Below are 17,744 nucleotides of genomic sequence, written 5' to 3' on the forward strand. Positions count from 1 at the left end.
ACTGTCCAGAGACTCCCCGTGGTGCGGACTCAGGCCCCGGCGGGTATGGACCGGCTGCAGCTCTGAGGCCGAGGCCCCTGCGTCACACCAGCCACCTGGGTGGTGGGAGAGTCCGGGCCCGGGGGTCTCCAGGCAGGAGGCGCGGCAAGGAGGAGTAAACGGGGTACGGAGACACTGCAGACGGAATCCAACCCAGAGACAGTGGGTGGTTCTGGGGTGGCGAGAGGGATGCAGGGTGGGGGCTGAGTAAACACCCCACTGAACGAGAGAGGCAGACCTGCCCCACCCAGCAGTCAGCAGGCCTCGGGACAAGTTCTCCTTTCCAGAACTTTCCTTTCATTCAGAAAAGTTTGATATCTTACAAATCAAGGACTTTTTTTTTACCGAGGAAGAACGGACTGTTAAAAATTACACATCTTCGGGTCACAGTCTGGCGACCGGATACGCACACTTCTGTGGGAGCCTCTCTCCCACCCTCCCGCCTGGACCGCACGATGGCCTCTGCCCGGCAGGCCAGCCCCCGCCGAGCACCCTGTCCCTCTCGGGCAGCTGCTTCCGCACGGGGAACACACTTCTCTTCTTCCTCTGATGGCGAGGCTGGTGCCTACAAAGGAGCCCGGGTCTAACAGGGAACTTTCCCTCCTTTTCCTTCCAGAATGGAGTCGACCCAAAGTCGCATCTGCGGCTGAAAGAAAGCTTGACGCCCTGCAGCGTGAGCATCAGCTCCGGCCCTGGACCCTCGGTCCAGGGCCCCTCCGTCTGCCTCAGGGCTGGCCTCACATGCAAGACTACGGCCAACCTCGCGCGGGTTTCTCTTCTGTTTGTATCATGAAGAGCACCTCCTCCCTGCCCCTGAGCACCTGCTTCTTGTTTGTTCTTCACGCTTTGTCTTCAGCTGGGCTCACTTCTCCGGTCTTCGGTTTTATCTGCCCTTCTCCCACCCCGGCCTCTGCACTTGACTGTGGAGACCCTCCCTGCGTCCCCAGAGGGGCTCCGTCCCCGGCATCCCCTGCCCAGATGCTGCTCCCTGGAGTGTAAGGATGCTTAGGGCTCTTCCGGCTTTTTTGTTTTTTTTTTTTAATTTTTTTTTTTTTTGGATGTGGATCACTTTTAAAGTCTTTATTGAATTTGTTACAATGCTGCTTCTGTTTTATGTTTTGGTTTTTTGGCCGAGGAGGCATGTGGGATCTTAGCTCCTGGACTGGGGATCGAACCCGCTCCCCCGGAATTGGAAGGTGAAGTCTCAACCACTGGACCGCCAGGAAAGTCCCTCTTCCAGCTTACTTCTTTTTTTTTTTTTTTGCGGTACGCGGGCCTCTCACTGTTGTGGCCTCTCCCATTGTGGAGCACAGGCTCCGGACGCGCAGGCTCAGCGGCCATGGCTCACGGGCCCAGCCGCTCCGCGGCACGTGGGATCTTCCCGGACCGGGGCACGAACCCGTGTCCCCCGCATCGGCAGGCGGACTCTCAACCACTGCGCCACCAGGGAAGCCTCCAGCTTACTTTTAATCATGGCAGTAGCCCCCTCCCTCATTCCTGAGCTGCTGTACCCACTGCCCCGGCTTCCCCCTTCACAGCCAGATAGCAGGGATCCGGGCACCTGTGTTAGATTTCAGCCTACAGGGGACACGCAGTAAATGCTTCAGGATGGGAAGTGACACTGTCAGGCTGGCCTTCCATTCTCTCTGCAAAGTTCCTGATGGCAAACAAGGGCCCCATTTCCAAACAGGGGCGCCTGGCTCCCTAGAACTGCCACCTTTTCCCCTGCAGGCTGCCGGCAGGGGCGGGGGGCACAGGGCAGACCACCGCCGACATGCACGTCAGCGCCATGTCCACCACGGCTCTCCCTGGCCTGCGTCCCTGCCCCACGACAGGAAAGCTCCACAGCTGGACGCTGGTCCAGCCGCCCAGCGCCCCAGAGCCCAGGCCGGTCCTGTGCCCCTACAGTGTGTCTCACTGTGCGACAAAGAGGCCCAGCTACGCGTCTGGCTTTTACTGCCCATTTTAAGGATTAAGTAACCAAGTGGAGAGCAATGGGCGCGATTTTTACAAGACGACATGTATCAGTATTTACACATGAAAAAGCGCTTCCCTTTAAACCAGATCTAGCTGCTTCTCTCCTGTTGAAATGTCTCAGGAACCTCTCCTTGGGAAGCGTTTGCTGCTGGGTGGTGAAGGTTTCTCATTCTTGTGTACGTGACTCTCCGAGGGTCCGGCAGCTCATCCCCCCAAGGCCCCTGCAGAGCCGGCACTGTGGCCACGGCCCCTCACACCCTCCATGGAGCCCACCTGGCACAATTCCTTGCAAACTGGGGGCGCTTTAGGGCCCACTTGTGGGAACTAAATGAAGAAAACACTCTACAGCGTCACCTTATTTCTAGCAAAAGGGAAATTTTCTCATAAACCCACCTCCTGAGAAAGCGTGGAGCAGGGTAAAAATAAGACGCTATTAGCACAGAATTTTGCAAAGTCAGTTCCGGGGGCTGGAAGCTTAAACCAACCCAGGGAGCCCAGCTTGCAGGGCCCTGCACTAGAGGGAAACGTTTAAGGCCATCACGTGTCACAACTCAAGGACACGGAGGGTGCAAAGCAAAGGCACGCAGCAGGGGCCACGCTGTCTCCGCCGCTGAGTAGCAGACCCAGTCTTGCAGCACTGAGCTTCAGAACAGAGTCGTTCAAACGGCAGAACAGTCACATGAATATCAACGGGGAACAGGACTTCTAACTTAGCTGACGGGGCTTGAGTCCCGTCTTCCAGCACATTCAGAATTAGCAAACTTTAGTTTGTTAAAAACCATTTTTTTTAAATCTAGAAGGCATTTTGAAAACCATCTACTCCACACTCCCCTTTCACAGCTCAGAGCTAAAAATTAAACCCACTTTAAGGATGAGGAAGCTACAGAGGCACGCACTAAACCAGGATCCCAGGCAAACATCTGCGCCCACGGCGCTGACTGCGTCTCTGCCAGCATCGCCCCTGATCTCCAGACTCGGTACCCAGAGCATCCTGTCCCCCGCCCGCCCCCCGCACTGTCTGTCCACTTGGCACCTCGACTGGTAACACCCTGCACGTAACACTGGTGAATTGTGTTCATCTGTATCATTTTTTTTTGGATTCCACATATAAGTGATATCATATGATGTTTGTCTTTCTCTGACTTACTTCACTCAGTATAACAAATCTCTAGGTCAACCAGAGGGAAAGAATCGGGGGGGGAAGGATAGTTCGGGAGTCTGGGATTGACATGTACACACTGCTATATTTAAAATAGATAACCAACAAGGACTTACTGTGTAGCACAGGGAACTATACTCAATATTTTGTAATAACCTATAAGGTTAAATGTTACAGGGAAAAGAACTTGAAAAAGAATAGATATATGTATATATATAACTATATCACTTTGCTGTACACCTGAGACTAACACATTAGATTGTTAATCAACTATACTCCAAAATAAAATAAAAAGTTAAGAAGCAACATGTATCTAGGACTATTAAAAGAGTTTTGGACAACGTGAACACCAGCATGGGCAGCGGCTCTGCAAAGCGCCCTTCCCAGGACAGCTGGACCGAGAACATGTCCTCCCCGGGAGTCTCCCCACCTGGATACCTGCACCAAGACACCAGCCAGTCAAACTCCCACTGTCACAATCTGCTGATGACACAGACCTGTTAAGGGACGAATGGGCACCTTAATTCTTTCTCCTCAAGAAGCCAGCATTGCCTAAACATTAACAATCCCCTTCACTCTGCTCTCCTTTATTCCAGGAGACAGATATTCTACTGCGTTATCAGCAACTGTTTTGTTATCCTTCTCTGACCTTAGCCTTTGTTCTCCTGGCATCCGACCACACATGTAATGGAAACCATAAGAGTAAGAGGATCCTTGGATGGAGATGGATCCAGGGTCCCCGATTCTACAGCAACTTCTCAGGTCTTGAGGTCTATCTGGGGACCACTCAGTGGTCTTGGTCCTGCCTTTAAGGACTTAGCAGTATCACCAGTTGTAAAGCCAGAGTGAGCAGCTAGATAACCTGGAAGCAAAGTTCTCCTTAAACTCAGAATGAAGAAAAAGATGTACTCTACAGAGTGACATTTTCTTTTGACAGACAATGAGGATTACGTATCTGCATTTGCCACAGCTGGCAGGAACTCGAGATAACATCTAGGGCCACAGCTGGCAGGAGCTCGAGATAACATCTAGGGCCATAGCTGACAGGAGCTCGAGATAACATGTAGGGCCACAGCTGACAGGAGCTCGAGATAACATGTAGGGCCACAGCTGACAGGAGCTCGAGATAACTTCTAGGGCCAGAGCTGACAGGAGCTCAAGATAACATCTAGGGCCACAGCTGACAGGAGCTCGAGATAACATCTAGGGCCATAGCTGACAGGAGCTCGAGATAACATCTAGGGCCATAGCTGACAGGAGCTCGAGATAACATCTAGGGCCATAGCTGACAGGAGCTCGAGATAACATCTAGGGCCATAGCTGACAGGAGCTCGAGATAACATCTAAGGCCATAGCTGACAGGAGCGTGAGATAACATCTAGGGCCATAGCTGACAGGAGCTCGAGATAACATCTAAGGCCATAGCTGACAGGAGCGCGAGATAACATCTAGGGCCATAGCTGACAGGAGCTCGAGATAACATCTAGGGCCATAGCTGACAGGAGCTCGAGATAACATCTAGGGCCATAGCTGACAGGAGCTCGAGATAACATGTAGGGCCATAGCTGACAGGAGCTCGAGATAACGTCTAAGGCTCAAATGCAGCAGGAAACAGTCCAGGTTCTTTCTCGCGTGTAATATTTTACAAATTAAGTCATCCTGCTTTCTGCTTTTTAATACTGCTGACGTGAATCTTATTCTAAGTTGGCTCAGTACGAACCATAAATTAGAAGTTGAACGTGAGAACACAGCGTTCCCTGTAACACAGCATCTACTTCATGGATCGAAGGCATCCTTGGAGATCTGAACACAGTGAGGCAATCTTGATCACAAATCCACCTTGGGATTGCTTCCATTGTAATACACACAAAGGCATTATTTTTGTTCACAAAACCAAGACATAAATAGGATTTGCTATACTTCCAAGTAATTTAAACGGATTTTTAAGAACATTTAACACACAAAATCTTCACGTTGCTCTCACTAAGTAAAATTTTAATCAATCAAGTCAACTGGGAGACCGCCTCTCCCTCCTGCCCTTTCCCACTGTGTCCCCCTCCCGAAACCACTCCTCAGCTGCTCCCTCCTCACAGAAGTTTGGTATTTCGATTGTTAGTTGAGACGGTATGCACGTTATTTAAACAGGAGCACGATTTTTTCATCAGCAATTCAGGAGTTTAGGAGCACAGGCTCAAGCAACTAGCAGACCACCAAACCACAAGGCTGTTCACATCAGGCGCAGAAGAACAAACAATAAAAGAGACGCCCTATCAGATGGGACCCAACAGTCACCGCGACCTGTTCCTGTAAACCCAAATGAACGTGCATGTTCGCTCAGAAAAGCTGCATCTTTCAAAAGCAGCCTCCTTCTGACCGTGTCAGAAACAACACAGTCTAAAAGGTTATTGAACACACTTTTTGTTTTTTTTTTGTTTTTGGCGGTACGCGGGCCTCTCACTGTCGTGGCCTCTCCCGTCGCGGAGCACAGGCTCCGGACGCGCAGGCTCAGCGGCCATGGCTCACGGGCCCAGCCGCTCCGCGGCACGTGGGATCTTCCCGGACCGGGGCACGAACCCACGTCCCCTGCATCGGCAGGCAGACTCACAACCACTGCACCACCAGGGAAGCCTTGACACACTTATTTTTAGTATCATAAATTTAAATATAAAGGCTCATTTTATATATAAAACAATTTATGGAAAGCTCCCATTCACTGTACCCTAGGTGCTCCACAATTCAGAGGCCAAGGCCAGTGAGTGAGTAAAACTTAGCCAGGCTTTACTTGGATAACAACAAAGCAAAACAAAAAGAAAACAGAAGAAGAAAGTAATGATTATGACACCAAGTTCAAAATCTAGAATCTTCAGACCGTTTAGTAACAATAACTGTATTATAAGACTATTGGGCGAGTGCCGGGACCCTCTTCCCCCGATTCTCTGTGAAAGGCACAGGCGGGCACCACCTCCGTGGAGACGGAAGGGGAAGGGGTGGCAGAGCTGAGACCACCACCCAGGCCCACGCTCTCTGGGACCTTCTCTGCATCCACTCAACGCACCCTCCGGAGAGAGCATGGCCCCTGCCGCAGCTGCTGGCGGGAAGCTCAGGACAGGACGTGAACCAGGAAGATGGAATGCATTCCAAGGGCAGGGCCCCCACCCCCAGACCCCGACGGGGACAGGCTCAGAGAGGAGACTCCCGGCTGGCACGTGTGTCCACGTGCGCCAGCCAATGTTAATAAGCACAGGCTCTAGGACCGTGTCACCCGACAGATTTACGTCTTAACCAGGTCTCCTGACACGGTGAGGGGCTGAGGACCAAGCAGGTTACATCAGAGCCCTGGCGGCCCCAGACCTGCAAGCGCGTCCGAGACGCATCACTCACTTGGCTTGGTGCCGGCCACCGCTGCCAGGCTCTCGGGCGCGGGCACCACGGGACCCCTGCCATTCTCCCCCGCGCCCTCGCTGCCGCCGTATTCTATCACTTCCACGTGCCCGAGAGGGACGCTCCACTTCAACAAATACCTCTGGCCGGTCGATGTCAGGGCACTGCTGTCATGGGAGGTGCTGCAAGGGGCAGAAACCCTCGTGTCAGGCACAGCCAAGGAATCAGTCACGGGACGCCTCATCCCTTGGAGACTCAAGAGAGACGCCTCTGAACTGCGGGCTTGGGTGCTTCTGGCGTCCTCACCAGGACTGACCACGCGGTTCCACAGTGGGTTTTCACAGAGTATAAATATACCCAATTTTTTTTCTTTTTTTTTTTTTTTCTTTTTTTTGTGGTACGTGGGCCTCTCACTGTTGTGGCCTCTCCCGTTGCGGAGCACAGGCTCCGGACGCGCAGGCTCAGCGGCCATGGCTCACGGGCCCAGCTGCTCTGCGGCATGTGGGATCTTCCCAGACCGGGGCATGAACCCGTGTCCCCTGCACCGGCAGGCGGACTCTCAACCACTGCGCCACCAGGGAAGCCCAATATACCCAAATTTTATAAGAAAAACCATCAAAAACATATTTATAGAGAAGCAACTAATGAGAAAGGATTTGAACGATGATATGGACAGGAACCATAGCTGATTCAGGATGGCTAGAAACGGAGTTCGGTTCAGTTTCCAGCTCTGACATCTGCCTGATGTTTACAGAGAAAACCCACCCACGCGTCCCTCAGCTCCACCAGCAGTGAGTCGGGGACCCTCCCTGGACCCATGCAAGTCACAGGATGAGAGGCTGAGCTCTGCATACACATCTGTCCAGAGTGAAGGGGAAGCGAAGGCATCCGCTCACCGAGACACAGACCGCCTGTGACCACAGAGCTCCCCGCGGGGCCATGCATCTTACTGGACGCTGACCTACTGGGTGCTGACCTGCCGGGCGCTGACCTACTGGGCGCTGACCTGCCGGGCGCTGACCTACCGGGCGCTGACCGTGGCGCACATGAGCACGTCATTCAGCATGAAGAGCCGGCGCTCCTTGGTTTTCACGATCTCCCCCCGGTCGTTGTAGACAGTTTCTACCACGTCGTCGGAGCGGACGAGGTAGCGACTCCCGCTGCTGAGAAGCTGGACGTTCAAAGACCACCGAGAAAAAGAAGAACAATGAGAATGAAGCCTGGCAAAATACACGAGGAGACAACATCAAGGTTTTATAGATTCTTTTTTCTCTACAGATAATCCTTATATTCCCAATCACGCTTCGTGCACGTACAGTATAGAGTTTAAAAAGTGGGTTTTTTTTAAGGAATCTACACAGTGGCAGGGATCTAACTTCCTTACGTGAGCAGTTTCTCTAGCTATGAGATGCTGACGCAGCCACGAGGGCTCCGCTGGTTTTCACCCGTCACTCAATGTGCTCTCTCTCTTTCAGTCACTCCTCGGAATACACGCTCCGATCCTCACAGACGGTCACCCCAACCTTTCTGTTACTTAGGACACCGTATCAACCGGGAATGTCTGTGATTTTACTTTTCCCAAGGACAGCAAACTGAAGAAAACCTCCTGACTGCTCATGGTTTGCCATGTTTTACTTCTCTGGGCCAAACAAAGTACTCTTGGTTCTCCGGAAAGAGGCTTCATATTTATTAGTAAAGTGACATAGGTCATACAGAACTTATTTTAGCCGTTCAGCCCAGAAGGAAATCCGGAGTCCTTGGCCCAGACGTCCACACTGGCCGGTCGACCTCACGGGGATGAGGTTGCATCCTCACTAGCGCAACGGTAAGCAATGCGTCACCTCTGAGGGCCCTCGGACTGTCGGGGGTTCCCAGACATTCGGGTACCATAGGGAAGCAGGATTTTAAACAACATGAGCCACCTCGAGAATATCAGTGAAGGGAATTTTCTGCCTGTAAAAATTCCTGTACAAATCCTTTGGAGAATCAGGGAAAACCGAAGCTTAAAACATATGACAATAAAGTTCTTGTAGTTAAATCACTGGATGTCAGTATCCAGTAGGAAAGTACCCCTGCTGACTTATTTAGCACAGCTCATATCCATTAACCTCTTCCTGTGGACTAGAGCTTCAGATAAAAACGGCAAAGCCTATGTGAAATTGGATTATGGTGGCAGGAAGATGGCTTTGTAAATATGAAGCTGAGGTACAGCTTTGCTGAGGAACTGCTTTCATGCTGTGTTCTGCGTCCCTTCTTCATGATAAATACAGCCCAGTCCACGCACCGTGGACACAAGTAAGAATGCACGTGAGTATCTATGCTTCAAGTAGGACTAGGATGAAACGCTGCATTTTGAAAGTAAAATTCGGCTAAAAGAGTGGCTCTTAGCCTTTTTGGGGTCCTGGGTCCATGTGAGGACCTAGTCAATCTGCGAGCCCCTTTCCTGAGAAAATGCACAGACTACGAAGGCTCTGTGCACACTGCAACGTTCGTGACCCCGAGGCTCTCCACGGACCCTCAGTCAAGAACTCTGGGCCAAGGGACTCGCCGAGAGGTTCCAGGAGGTTAGTAATAAGTGGCTCAGGGAGCGAAGGCTCATTAGCACGAAGCAGAGCAGCCTCAGCACAGAGAGGAAAACTCTCAACCTTGTTCAGGTACCGCTCGTTTACGGCTTTTGCTATCTGTTTGATTTCGCAGCGTTGATCAGCGTCCCTCTTCCTCTCGTTTAATTTCTCCGCCAGTGTCTCGAGCTCCGTCAGCGCCATCTGGAGGGGTAGCCTGTCGGGGTGTCCTCGGGGCGTGTTCTTCAGCATGTCCTTGAGGAGGAACAAGGCAGAGGGGAGGCGGACGTGTGATGCGGGGGTGGGAGCAGCGGGCGGTCACCGCGCACCCCCGCCGACAGCATCCCGCGACTCTGGCAGCCGGAGGCTGGCCCTGGCATCCGCTGCTTCTGGGGAATAAAGTAAGCCCTGGGAAAGGGTAACAAACTCAGTGAGTCACAATTTGGCTGAACGTTCAAAGCTCCTTTTGCAAAAACAAAACTGCCTTATTAAACTGGGATGGGAATGGAAACAAGACACCATTTTCCAGGAAGGGACCCATCCCTACTGCGAGCTCGCCAGGACCTCAGAAATCTCTGCTCTCTGGTAACGGTCAGGCTGCTGTTCTCAGTGTGAGCCAGACCAGTGGACCCACAGACGGCCGGAGCCCCCTTCCCGCCGGTGGGTCTGCGTCCTGAGCGCCCAGCTCTGAGCCGTTGGTTTGGGCGGAGCGTGGCGGCCCTGCAGGAGCACGGCACAGGCACCAATGGCACCGCGAGCGTGGTGAGAGCCAACTCCAGGCTCTGAGTCAACTCTCGAGGGGGACGTCTACGCACCGGGTGCAGTCACCTTGCCGGCTTCGCAGAGGAGGGCGAGCCAGACCAAGGCCTCCCTGCCCGGGCCACCCGGCCCGCCCGCCCCCTGGGAGCTTCAGCAGCCCTGTCTTTTTAAGCTTCCTGCTCTCGTCGGTCTGGAAAGAACTCGCCTAACCATCGCACGTTCCCCGTCTGAATGAACAACACACACTGCTCCACGCGATGGCTTCCCTATGAGCCACGTCAAACCCTACAAGGCAAAATGAATCCTCTTCACAGGCGCTCTGGTACCAGCAGCGCAGCTGGGTCGCGCCCGCCCGGATCCCAGCACCATCCACAGAACCAGCGCCGCACGTGGACGGACAGCTGAGCGGAGGAAAGCGGGGTGCGCGGCGGCTGCCGGGCTGTTACTTATTGGGGTACAATGCGGGGGAGAACACGGGAGTCGGGATAAAGACAAAGGCTCCTGGGGGACCACGTAGTGGAAACCGGCAGGCCCAGAAAAGCCACGGCCACGGCCTGATCCCGAGCTCTGGGGGACGGCTATAGGGTCATCGCAACTACAGGTAACGGGCCCCGAGAGCCAAGGAGGGTCAGGTGTGGTGATAGGAGGAGAGGCAGGGGAGTGGCTGGGGGTCAGAGGCACGGGCCCCTCCACGCCGTCCCCCTTCACCGCCCCCTCGGCGCACGCGGACGCAGCAGGGCTCGGAGCTCGGCGGGAGGGAGGCGCCCCATCTTCCACCCCACTCCTCTCCAGGACCAACTCCCAGGAGCATCTTACCCGCAGAGCGGGGTCCCTGCACACGGACCTGTAGGTGTCTCTGAAGTACGGAAATACAGAAGTACAGACACCGCCCCTCTCTGACGCCGACTGCATTCTCCTGGGAACCAGCCCTGCTCTGTCTGAGCCCCCTGCCCCTGCGAACTGCCTGTGTTCAGACAGCAGGAAGGACTGAACACCTCCCCACGGGAACCGCATTCACACAAACCTGGGACCAGCCGTCTGGGTGCTATGCCGCCATCAGGCCAGGGTCAAGGCTATTTTCTGCCCTGGAGGGTCGGGGGCTGGCGCCCAGGTGGGGCGGGGGCGTGGGAGGGGACGAGCTGTACAAGAAGCTCTAAGGAACCCGGGAAGGGCCAGGCCAAGGGGCCGCATCTGTCCACGAGGACGTGTGCTTAAACCAAAACCCTGGAGTCTATCGTAACTGGATTCGGACTTTAAGAATTTTCATCTGTTTCTGCTCGGCAAACTGAAACATTTAGAGGTAAGTAAAAATAAAAATAAAAGGAAAGAGCAAACTTCTTACAAGAACCAATTTTTAAAATTTGGAACCGTGTGACGGGCGGGCCCAGTGAGGCCCCAAGGCCTTTGATGCACCCTCCCTGTCCCTGGCGATGATTTCACGGTTCATCTTTCATCACTTTTAATGACTAGGGGAGCCAACAAGTCGCCTGATTTAACTCTAGAAACAAGCTGAGTGTTCACTGAGAAACCGGAAGAGGCCACTGCAGACCCTCCTCGGAAACCAATTCAAACGCCCTGACGCTCATCTAAGGAGGGTGAGCCCTGAGCCCGCAAGGCGCGCGGGTCCCAGGTCTCGGGGGCCTGACAGCACATCACACGGCAGGGCAAGGCCTTCCTGATCCGACGATGCTTTATATCTGCACTCAAAGCCAGCTCTACTCTTTAGATCAACGCACGTACCTAACTGAGAATTCTTAGTCTAAAAAAACGTAGGGTCGGAGTATCTGGGAAATCTCTCTGCGCAGCTCCCGCTCTCCAAGCAGCCGGTCGGCTCCGCAGCTGACCGGCAGCTTTCTGGGCCTGCCCCTCCACTCTGGGCACACACCTGACCCCAGAGCAGGACCCTGGACATCTTGTGTCTACCTGCCTGGTGACCAGCCCACCTCCCACAGTGCACGAGCGCGTGTGGTTAATGAAAACTCACTCGGCTTTGCCCCAGTTCAGGTCCCTGGCCCGGGGCCCCTAAAGCCCTCGGAATTTCCTGAGTGATGGGGGGAGGGGCGTCTGGTGTTCATAACAAGTCCCTCTCACCCCCCCAGAGTCTATGCTGACGAGGGGAGTCCCGACGGGCCCAGGAGAGGAGCTCAGCACGGGTGGGGGCCAGAGGGACCGGCAGCTGCAGGCTGGGGTCTCGCCGCCCCCGGCCCTGCCCTGATGTAAGCGACCTGGGAGCGGAGGCAGCTGAGAGCCTGCCATCTCCACGAGGAGATGCTGGGACACGGAGGGACGGACGACGGCAAGACGGGACCACTGGCCGAATCCCGCAGGAGGCCTCACCTGGAGCAGCAGGATGAACTGCGGGAACCTCTGGATGGGCTTCATCATCAGGCTGTACAGCGTGACGCGGTCAGGGCTGGCCTCCTGGCACTGCTGCGGGGTGACAAAGGGCCGGCACTTGCGGCTCCCGCCTGGACGCTGCCCCCGGGGGGAGCTCGCACCTGCTCCCCTCTATGGAGAGGCTGCCTCCAAACCTGGTCCAAACACCTTCTACACCTCATACACCGCCAATGCACGCTGACGTCATTCAGGCTACAGCGAGCCCTGGCTGGTTTCTGAACTGAAAGCTTCAATGTTTTTATTTGATGTTTTAAGAGCCATTTATGAGCTAATTTCAATACTCTAAGAGTCAAACTAGTTTCTAAGATTCTGCAATCACAACGAAGGGCAGCTACAAAAAAAAAAAAGAAAGAAGAGGAAGAAAGTGACAGAATCCCAAGTGGGAGCAGCACGGGCCCCTAAAGGCACCTGCCCTGCGCCTGGGGCACAGTCCCTGCGGCTGCCGCGGCTTGTCCTGCACTGGGACAAACCTCCCCACTTCAGCCCTCGCTCTGCCGTGGAGATTCGGGGCGCGGCTGGGGCGTGTCCGTGTCCTGGCAAGTCTCCCCAGGGGAGGCCAGGGGGGAGGGAGTCCAGGGCCAGGCGCCCCCTTCCCTCTGTAGGGGAGGCTTCTCTGGCAGGAGGGGACGCCCCAGGCTGACCATTTACAAACTGGGGAGGAGTCCCCAGCTCTCTCCAGCTGAGGGGCCATGCGGTGCGGAGCCCGGAGCCCGGCTTGACCTCGTGGACACCGGGCACCTGGGGTAGGACAGGGGACTGGATGGTCTGCCTTCCCAGGCCGCCAGGGGCTGGCGGCCTGACGGTGGGGCTGCAGTGGCCTCCTGTCAGGTACTGTCGGCACCAGCAGGACCACAACAAACTCCTCAGAAAAAGTATACTTTAGGTCGTCCCGTGTTTCCTTTCTCCTGCTGTGACAGGGCAAGGCCAGAGCGCCGACCGCAGCTTTCCAGAGTGGGGTCGATCTAAGGACGGGCCACCTCCACCCCGGTCCTGCGTCAGTGGGGACCACCATATCACGTGAGAGGGAGCGGGTATAGCTCAGCCTAAATAAGCCTTCACCCTGGGCGAAGACACCCCCCCAGGGTTCACTGTGCGGGTGGCAGAACCTTCCAAGAACACAGTTCACGTAACAGGAACAGGCTTTGGTCCCAGGTCGTAATGCAAACTGGAGCCTCAGGCAGATGAGGCCCCGGCCCCGGCCCCGGCCTCCGGGACTCAGTATCTGAAGGGAAACTTTATCCTGGTTCCACGGGCAGAGAGCCCTCTGGGCACGTTTACGTCCCAGCCTGAGACGGGCGTCTTTGGATAGGGATGTCGCTGATTCAGTGTCACCCATCAACACCCGATGTCAGAGGAGGAACGGACCATGCAGCCCCCCTACCCACCGTGGGGGCTCATCTTTAGGGGGTCTGCTCACTGCCTGACCCAAAGAAGCCACGGAGCCCCCGACCGACTCCAAAGCCCCCTTCTGTTACTGCTAACGCTGTGTTGAGCAACAGCTGGCCACTTGGTTTGGGGTCTGAGCTCCACTTTCTGACCCCTCCCATCTATCCACATACGTCTAAGGATGTGCAAATGAAGGTTATTTTCAAAGAGCCATGCTGTCACTAAAAACTTCAGCATCCTTTCCAGCACCGATCCAACACCTAGGGTCCTGTTGGTGCTAAAATCTTTACAATAAATAACATTATACATTTAGAGGGAAGGTTTGGTGAAATTTCATCACAAAGTATTTTGACATCAAAGCTGTTATCAGAGGGTGATAAAACACACAAAGAAATTTTAAAGTGCCTACCTTTAAAAATTCAAGAAAAGCAGGTTTTGTAGCGCACGTTTTCTTAAGGATTGCCACAGCTGTGCTAAAATTATTCACATATTCGCTGTAAGCATCCAGCAGCATGGACTTAGAAAACTGAAATACAAGAGGAAATTGAGAAACGTAAATAATGCAGAGTCCTCCTGCTTCCTCTCCGAGCTTACAATAAAAGGCCGGAACCCGCACGCTAACGATAACCTCTCGGTCACTGTGATGTTTTCATAGGATAAACTTCATTATGACTGTGTGTGATCACTGTTTTCTTAAGGAGACTTGCTAGGAATTTTTCACTGGCTGGTTGATCTTATTTGCCAATGCTCTTTAAGGCTGCCCTGCTCAAAACTGTGGCAAGTTTGGGTTTCAGTTAAGAAATGTTCCTGACTACAGTCTACAGTCGTATAAAGACGGTGTTTACAGACATCCTCCTTTAAATTCCTGCTGACTGGCATTTTGTGGATTTCACCTCCAGGACAGAATGTCCTGCACCTCAGCATGTGGAGGTCCCAGCATCCTGACCTAACCATCCCCTTGAGATGCTCAGAGGAGGACAGCTGACCACACCTGTTTCCCCAGGCTGAGGGGCAACACCACATAGGTCCACTGCCCAATTTTCCCAGAAGCGCAAAGGTTTCCAGAGGCAGAGACATTGGCCTCACTCCCTTTTATGCTTCTAAGATCCCACATATTCTTGAGGACAGACAGCGAGTCCCATAAGTAGATGTGGAGCCACTTAGAGAAGAAATGCTTTCATCTAAATTATATATTTCTTAAAAAGATTTTCTTCTACATTAAAAAAATGTTCCCGCTTCCCTGGTGGCGCAGTGGTTGAGAGTCCGCCTGCCGATGCAGGGGACGCGGGTTCGTGCCCCGGTCCGGGAAGATCCCACATGTCACGGAGCAGCGGGGCCCGTGAGCCATGGCCGCTGAGCCTGCGCGTCTGGAGCCTGTGCTCCGCAACGGGAGAGGCCACAACAGTGAGAGGCCCGCGTACCGGAAAAAAAAAAAAAAAAAAAAAAAAATGTTCCCAAGGTAAACATTTTAAGAAGGACAGACTAAGAGTTGAAACTAATATATAAAATAGGCAGAAATGCAATAAAGAAGTAAATGTCCAATATCTCTTTTTTGTTTTTCATAAAGATCACTGAAGGGGATTATGCAAATTCATTTTAGAACTCTCTTTCCACGTTATGTTCAAAGTATACTTTATATACCTCACTAAACACATGCACAGAATATATAGAAAAAGGTTTCACGTTTCACATTACAGCATTCCTCTAAGTATACGGACACTTAAAAATCTTTCAAGCTCTTGTTCCTTGACAGTGCTGTCCTCAATCAACTTCAGAATCCCTCTGCTACCTCTAGATAGAAAACTAGCCAGTCCGCAGTGTGGACGATTCACAAACGGGCCGAAGATAAATGGCTTGGAGCCACCCAGCACTGGAGCTCAGGGCTGCGGCGGCTCCTGCTGGGAAAGGTCAGCGCAGCTGTGGGACCAGCTCGTGTCCCCTCGCGTCCTGTGTCACCGCGGGGCCTGGAGGCTGCGTCCACACAACGGGACACCAGGTCAGGGAGCACAGGGCTGAGGGAAACAGGTGGGTATCTTCCCACAAGGCGGTTCCCAGGAGGGGTGAGACCCTGCGAGGGCTTAAAGCCGACAACCCCACAAAACCGTTCACAAGCAGGGCCCTGACTCGGCGACGAAACCACCATCAAATTTCCTGTGATGCCTCCCAAGCTTGACGGTGTGTGGTCTGAAGTGTTCCAGGGGCAGCTCCACCGGAGCCTCCGGACGTTTCTCTCTACATCCTTCCCCTGAGCGCGCACGCGTGCTCAGCTTCCCGACCTCAGACCGGCCCCCGCGGAGAGCTCCGCAGTGTCGGCCGGGGCGCTGTGGGGTGCAGCTGAGCTCAGGACGGCAGGACACCCACCCTGAGGCATCCGTGGGAGAAGGGAGGGGCCCTGAGCCCAGGGGAGCCCCACAGACCCTCTGGGCACGCCGGCTCGGTTACCGAGGCCACGAAGACGTCTCCGATCATCTCCACCGAGTCCCACTCGGCCACGCGGCTGGCCAGCGCAATCTGGAACATGCAGTGGCACTGCAGGACCTCCTTGACCCGGTAGAAGACCGTCTTCAGCTTCCTCTCGCTCAGGATCTTGGGCTCCATCTCAGACAGCGGCTTCTCGTATTGCTGAGGCAGAAACACACAAGGACGGCCCAGGCTTTTCCCAGGGTTCATGAAAGAACGCGGAGAAACTCACCTGTGCAACTACGTTTGTGCCCAAACAAACCGGCGACCTTTGATGTCAATACACAGACACAATTCTCAGATTCTTTTAAGAATTTTGCCAATTTGAGTATTTTATAATTCATAGGTTCACAAAACATATCCATTATACAATGTGGCATTTAGATACCTCCAAAATCCTCTTAAGAGCATCCACGTAGCTCTTTTCATTGTCGACAACCGAACCCAGAATATATCTTCTTACGACCTGTTGAGAATTTGAAAAGACAACAGTCAAAACCTGCCTCAGAAAACACAACAGATAAATTTGACTTCTGTTGAGGCTTGTGGACAAAAAAGTTTTTTGTTTTCAAGACAGTACATAAATGAAACCTACCAAGGCCTTAAAATATATTAGTGCGTTAACTACCTACCATTATGGGCACAAAACGTTGGTTCCCCATCACTACAATTCTGTTATTTGTAAACCTCAAATAAACCACAACTACAGTAACACAATTAAATTATGGCATTAACAACAATTTCATTCACTCATCCAACAATAATGAACTGAATTAACGGGTTGTATTTTATGTGCCGAGTATGGAATTACATGGTATTTCATGTATACATACATTAAGCATAGAAAAGAAACCTTCCAGTCTTGACTCAAAGAATGCTATTACCAACACATCTAAAATCATTATTCCAAAGTTATTAAAAAAAAAAAAAACTTTTGGAAGGTGGAGGTATAGTTTTGTTTTGTTTTGAGGCCATTCGAAGCTTCCAAGGCTAAGAACGCAGAGAGTAAATGACCAACGTCAATTCCAGGTGCAAAAACTCCTCCAGACCTGAGATGCCTGCATTTCAAACAGTGACATCACTTTGGGATTTGTTTTCATGACTAGAGGACACGCAAGCACAAGTTTCTGGCTGTAAGATGCCTGTTTAAGGCCAATGACGACACTGGGCACTTTTGTCCAGTTTACACACCGTTTGCAAAGTTGCTTTTGCCAATAAATGGCAAGTGGAGCATAGAAACGACAAGGCTGCTCCTAACCCCACCCCCGGCAGCCCCATCCCAGGAACCGCGACGCCACCTGGCGGCAGAAGGCACATCCTCCGAGGGCGCGCCTCTTGTCAAGTCACCGACATCCACAAGGGAGCGACTCCTCTCCTTACAAAAGGGCTGCTCCTTCGCAAAATGAAGGCAAAAAGCAACCTTCAAGGACACTTAAGGAAGCAAGTGATGTGTGTAAAAGGCAGATGACTCTGGAATTAAAGCACAAGCACACGCGGCCGCAGCGATGACCCCTCCCTCTGAAACGAGGGTGGCACCCCACGACCCAGACACCCCCAAACTGCGGATGGTCAAATGTGGACCAGCCTTCTCCCAAAATTCAGATTCCCACACACTGTCTCAACTC

General features: G+C 53.1%; 1 protein-coding gene across 9 annotated transcripts in view; it reads right to left on the minus strand.

Moving 5' to 3' along the window:
* Positions 1-17,744, minus strand: part of ARHGEF10 (Rho guanine nucleotide exchange factor 10) — an 89,661-nt gene that overhangs the window by 29,476 nt on the left and 42,441 nt on the right. For 8 of the 9 annotated variants that reach the window (XM_032618147.1, XM_032618149.1, XM_032618145.1 and 5 more), the window contains 7 exons: positions 16,508-16,585; positions 16,102-16,281; positions 14,069-14,185; positions 12,214-12,306; positions 9,202-9,372; positions 7,582-7,727; positions 6,557-6,738 (listed from right to left, as the gene is read on the minus strand). In XM_032618147.1, the coding sequence (XP_032474038.1) occupies positions 6,557-6,738; positions 7,582-7,727; positions 9,202-9,372; positions 12,214-12,306; positions 14,069-14,185; positions 16,102-16,281; positions 16,508-16,585 (967 nt within the window). The remainder of the gene's footprint in view (positions 1-6,556; positions 6,739-7,581; positions 7,728-9,201; positions 9,373-12,213; positions 12,307-14,068; positions 14,186-16,101; positions 16,282-16,507; positions 16,586-17,744) is intronic. The other variant, XM_032618151.1, reaches the window with a different exon arrangement.

The sequence above is a fragment of the Phocoena sinus genome, chromosome 21 (genome assembly GCF_008692025.1).
Source record: "Phocoena sinus isolate mPhoSin1 chromosome 21, mPhoSin1.pri, whole genome shotgun sequence".
Classification (NCBI taxonomy): Eukaryota; Metazoa; Chordata; class Mammalia; order Artiodactyla; family Phocoenidae; genus Phocoena; species Phocoena sinus.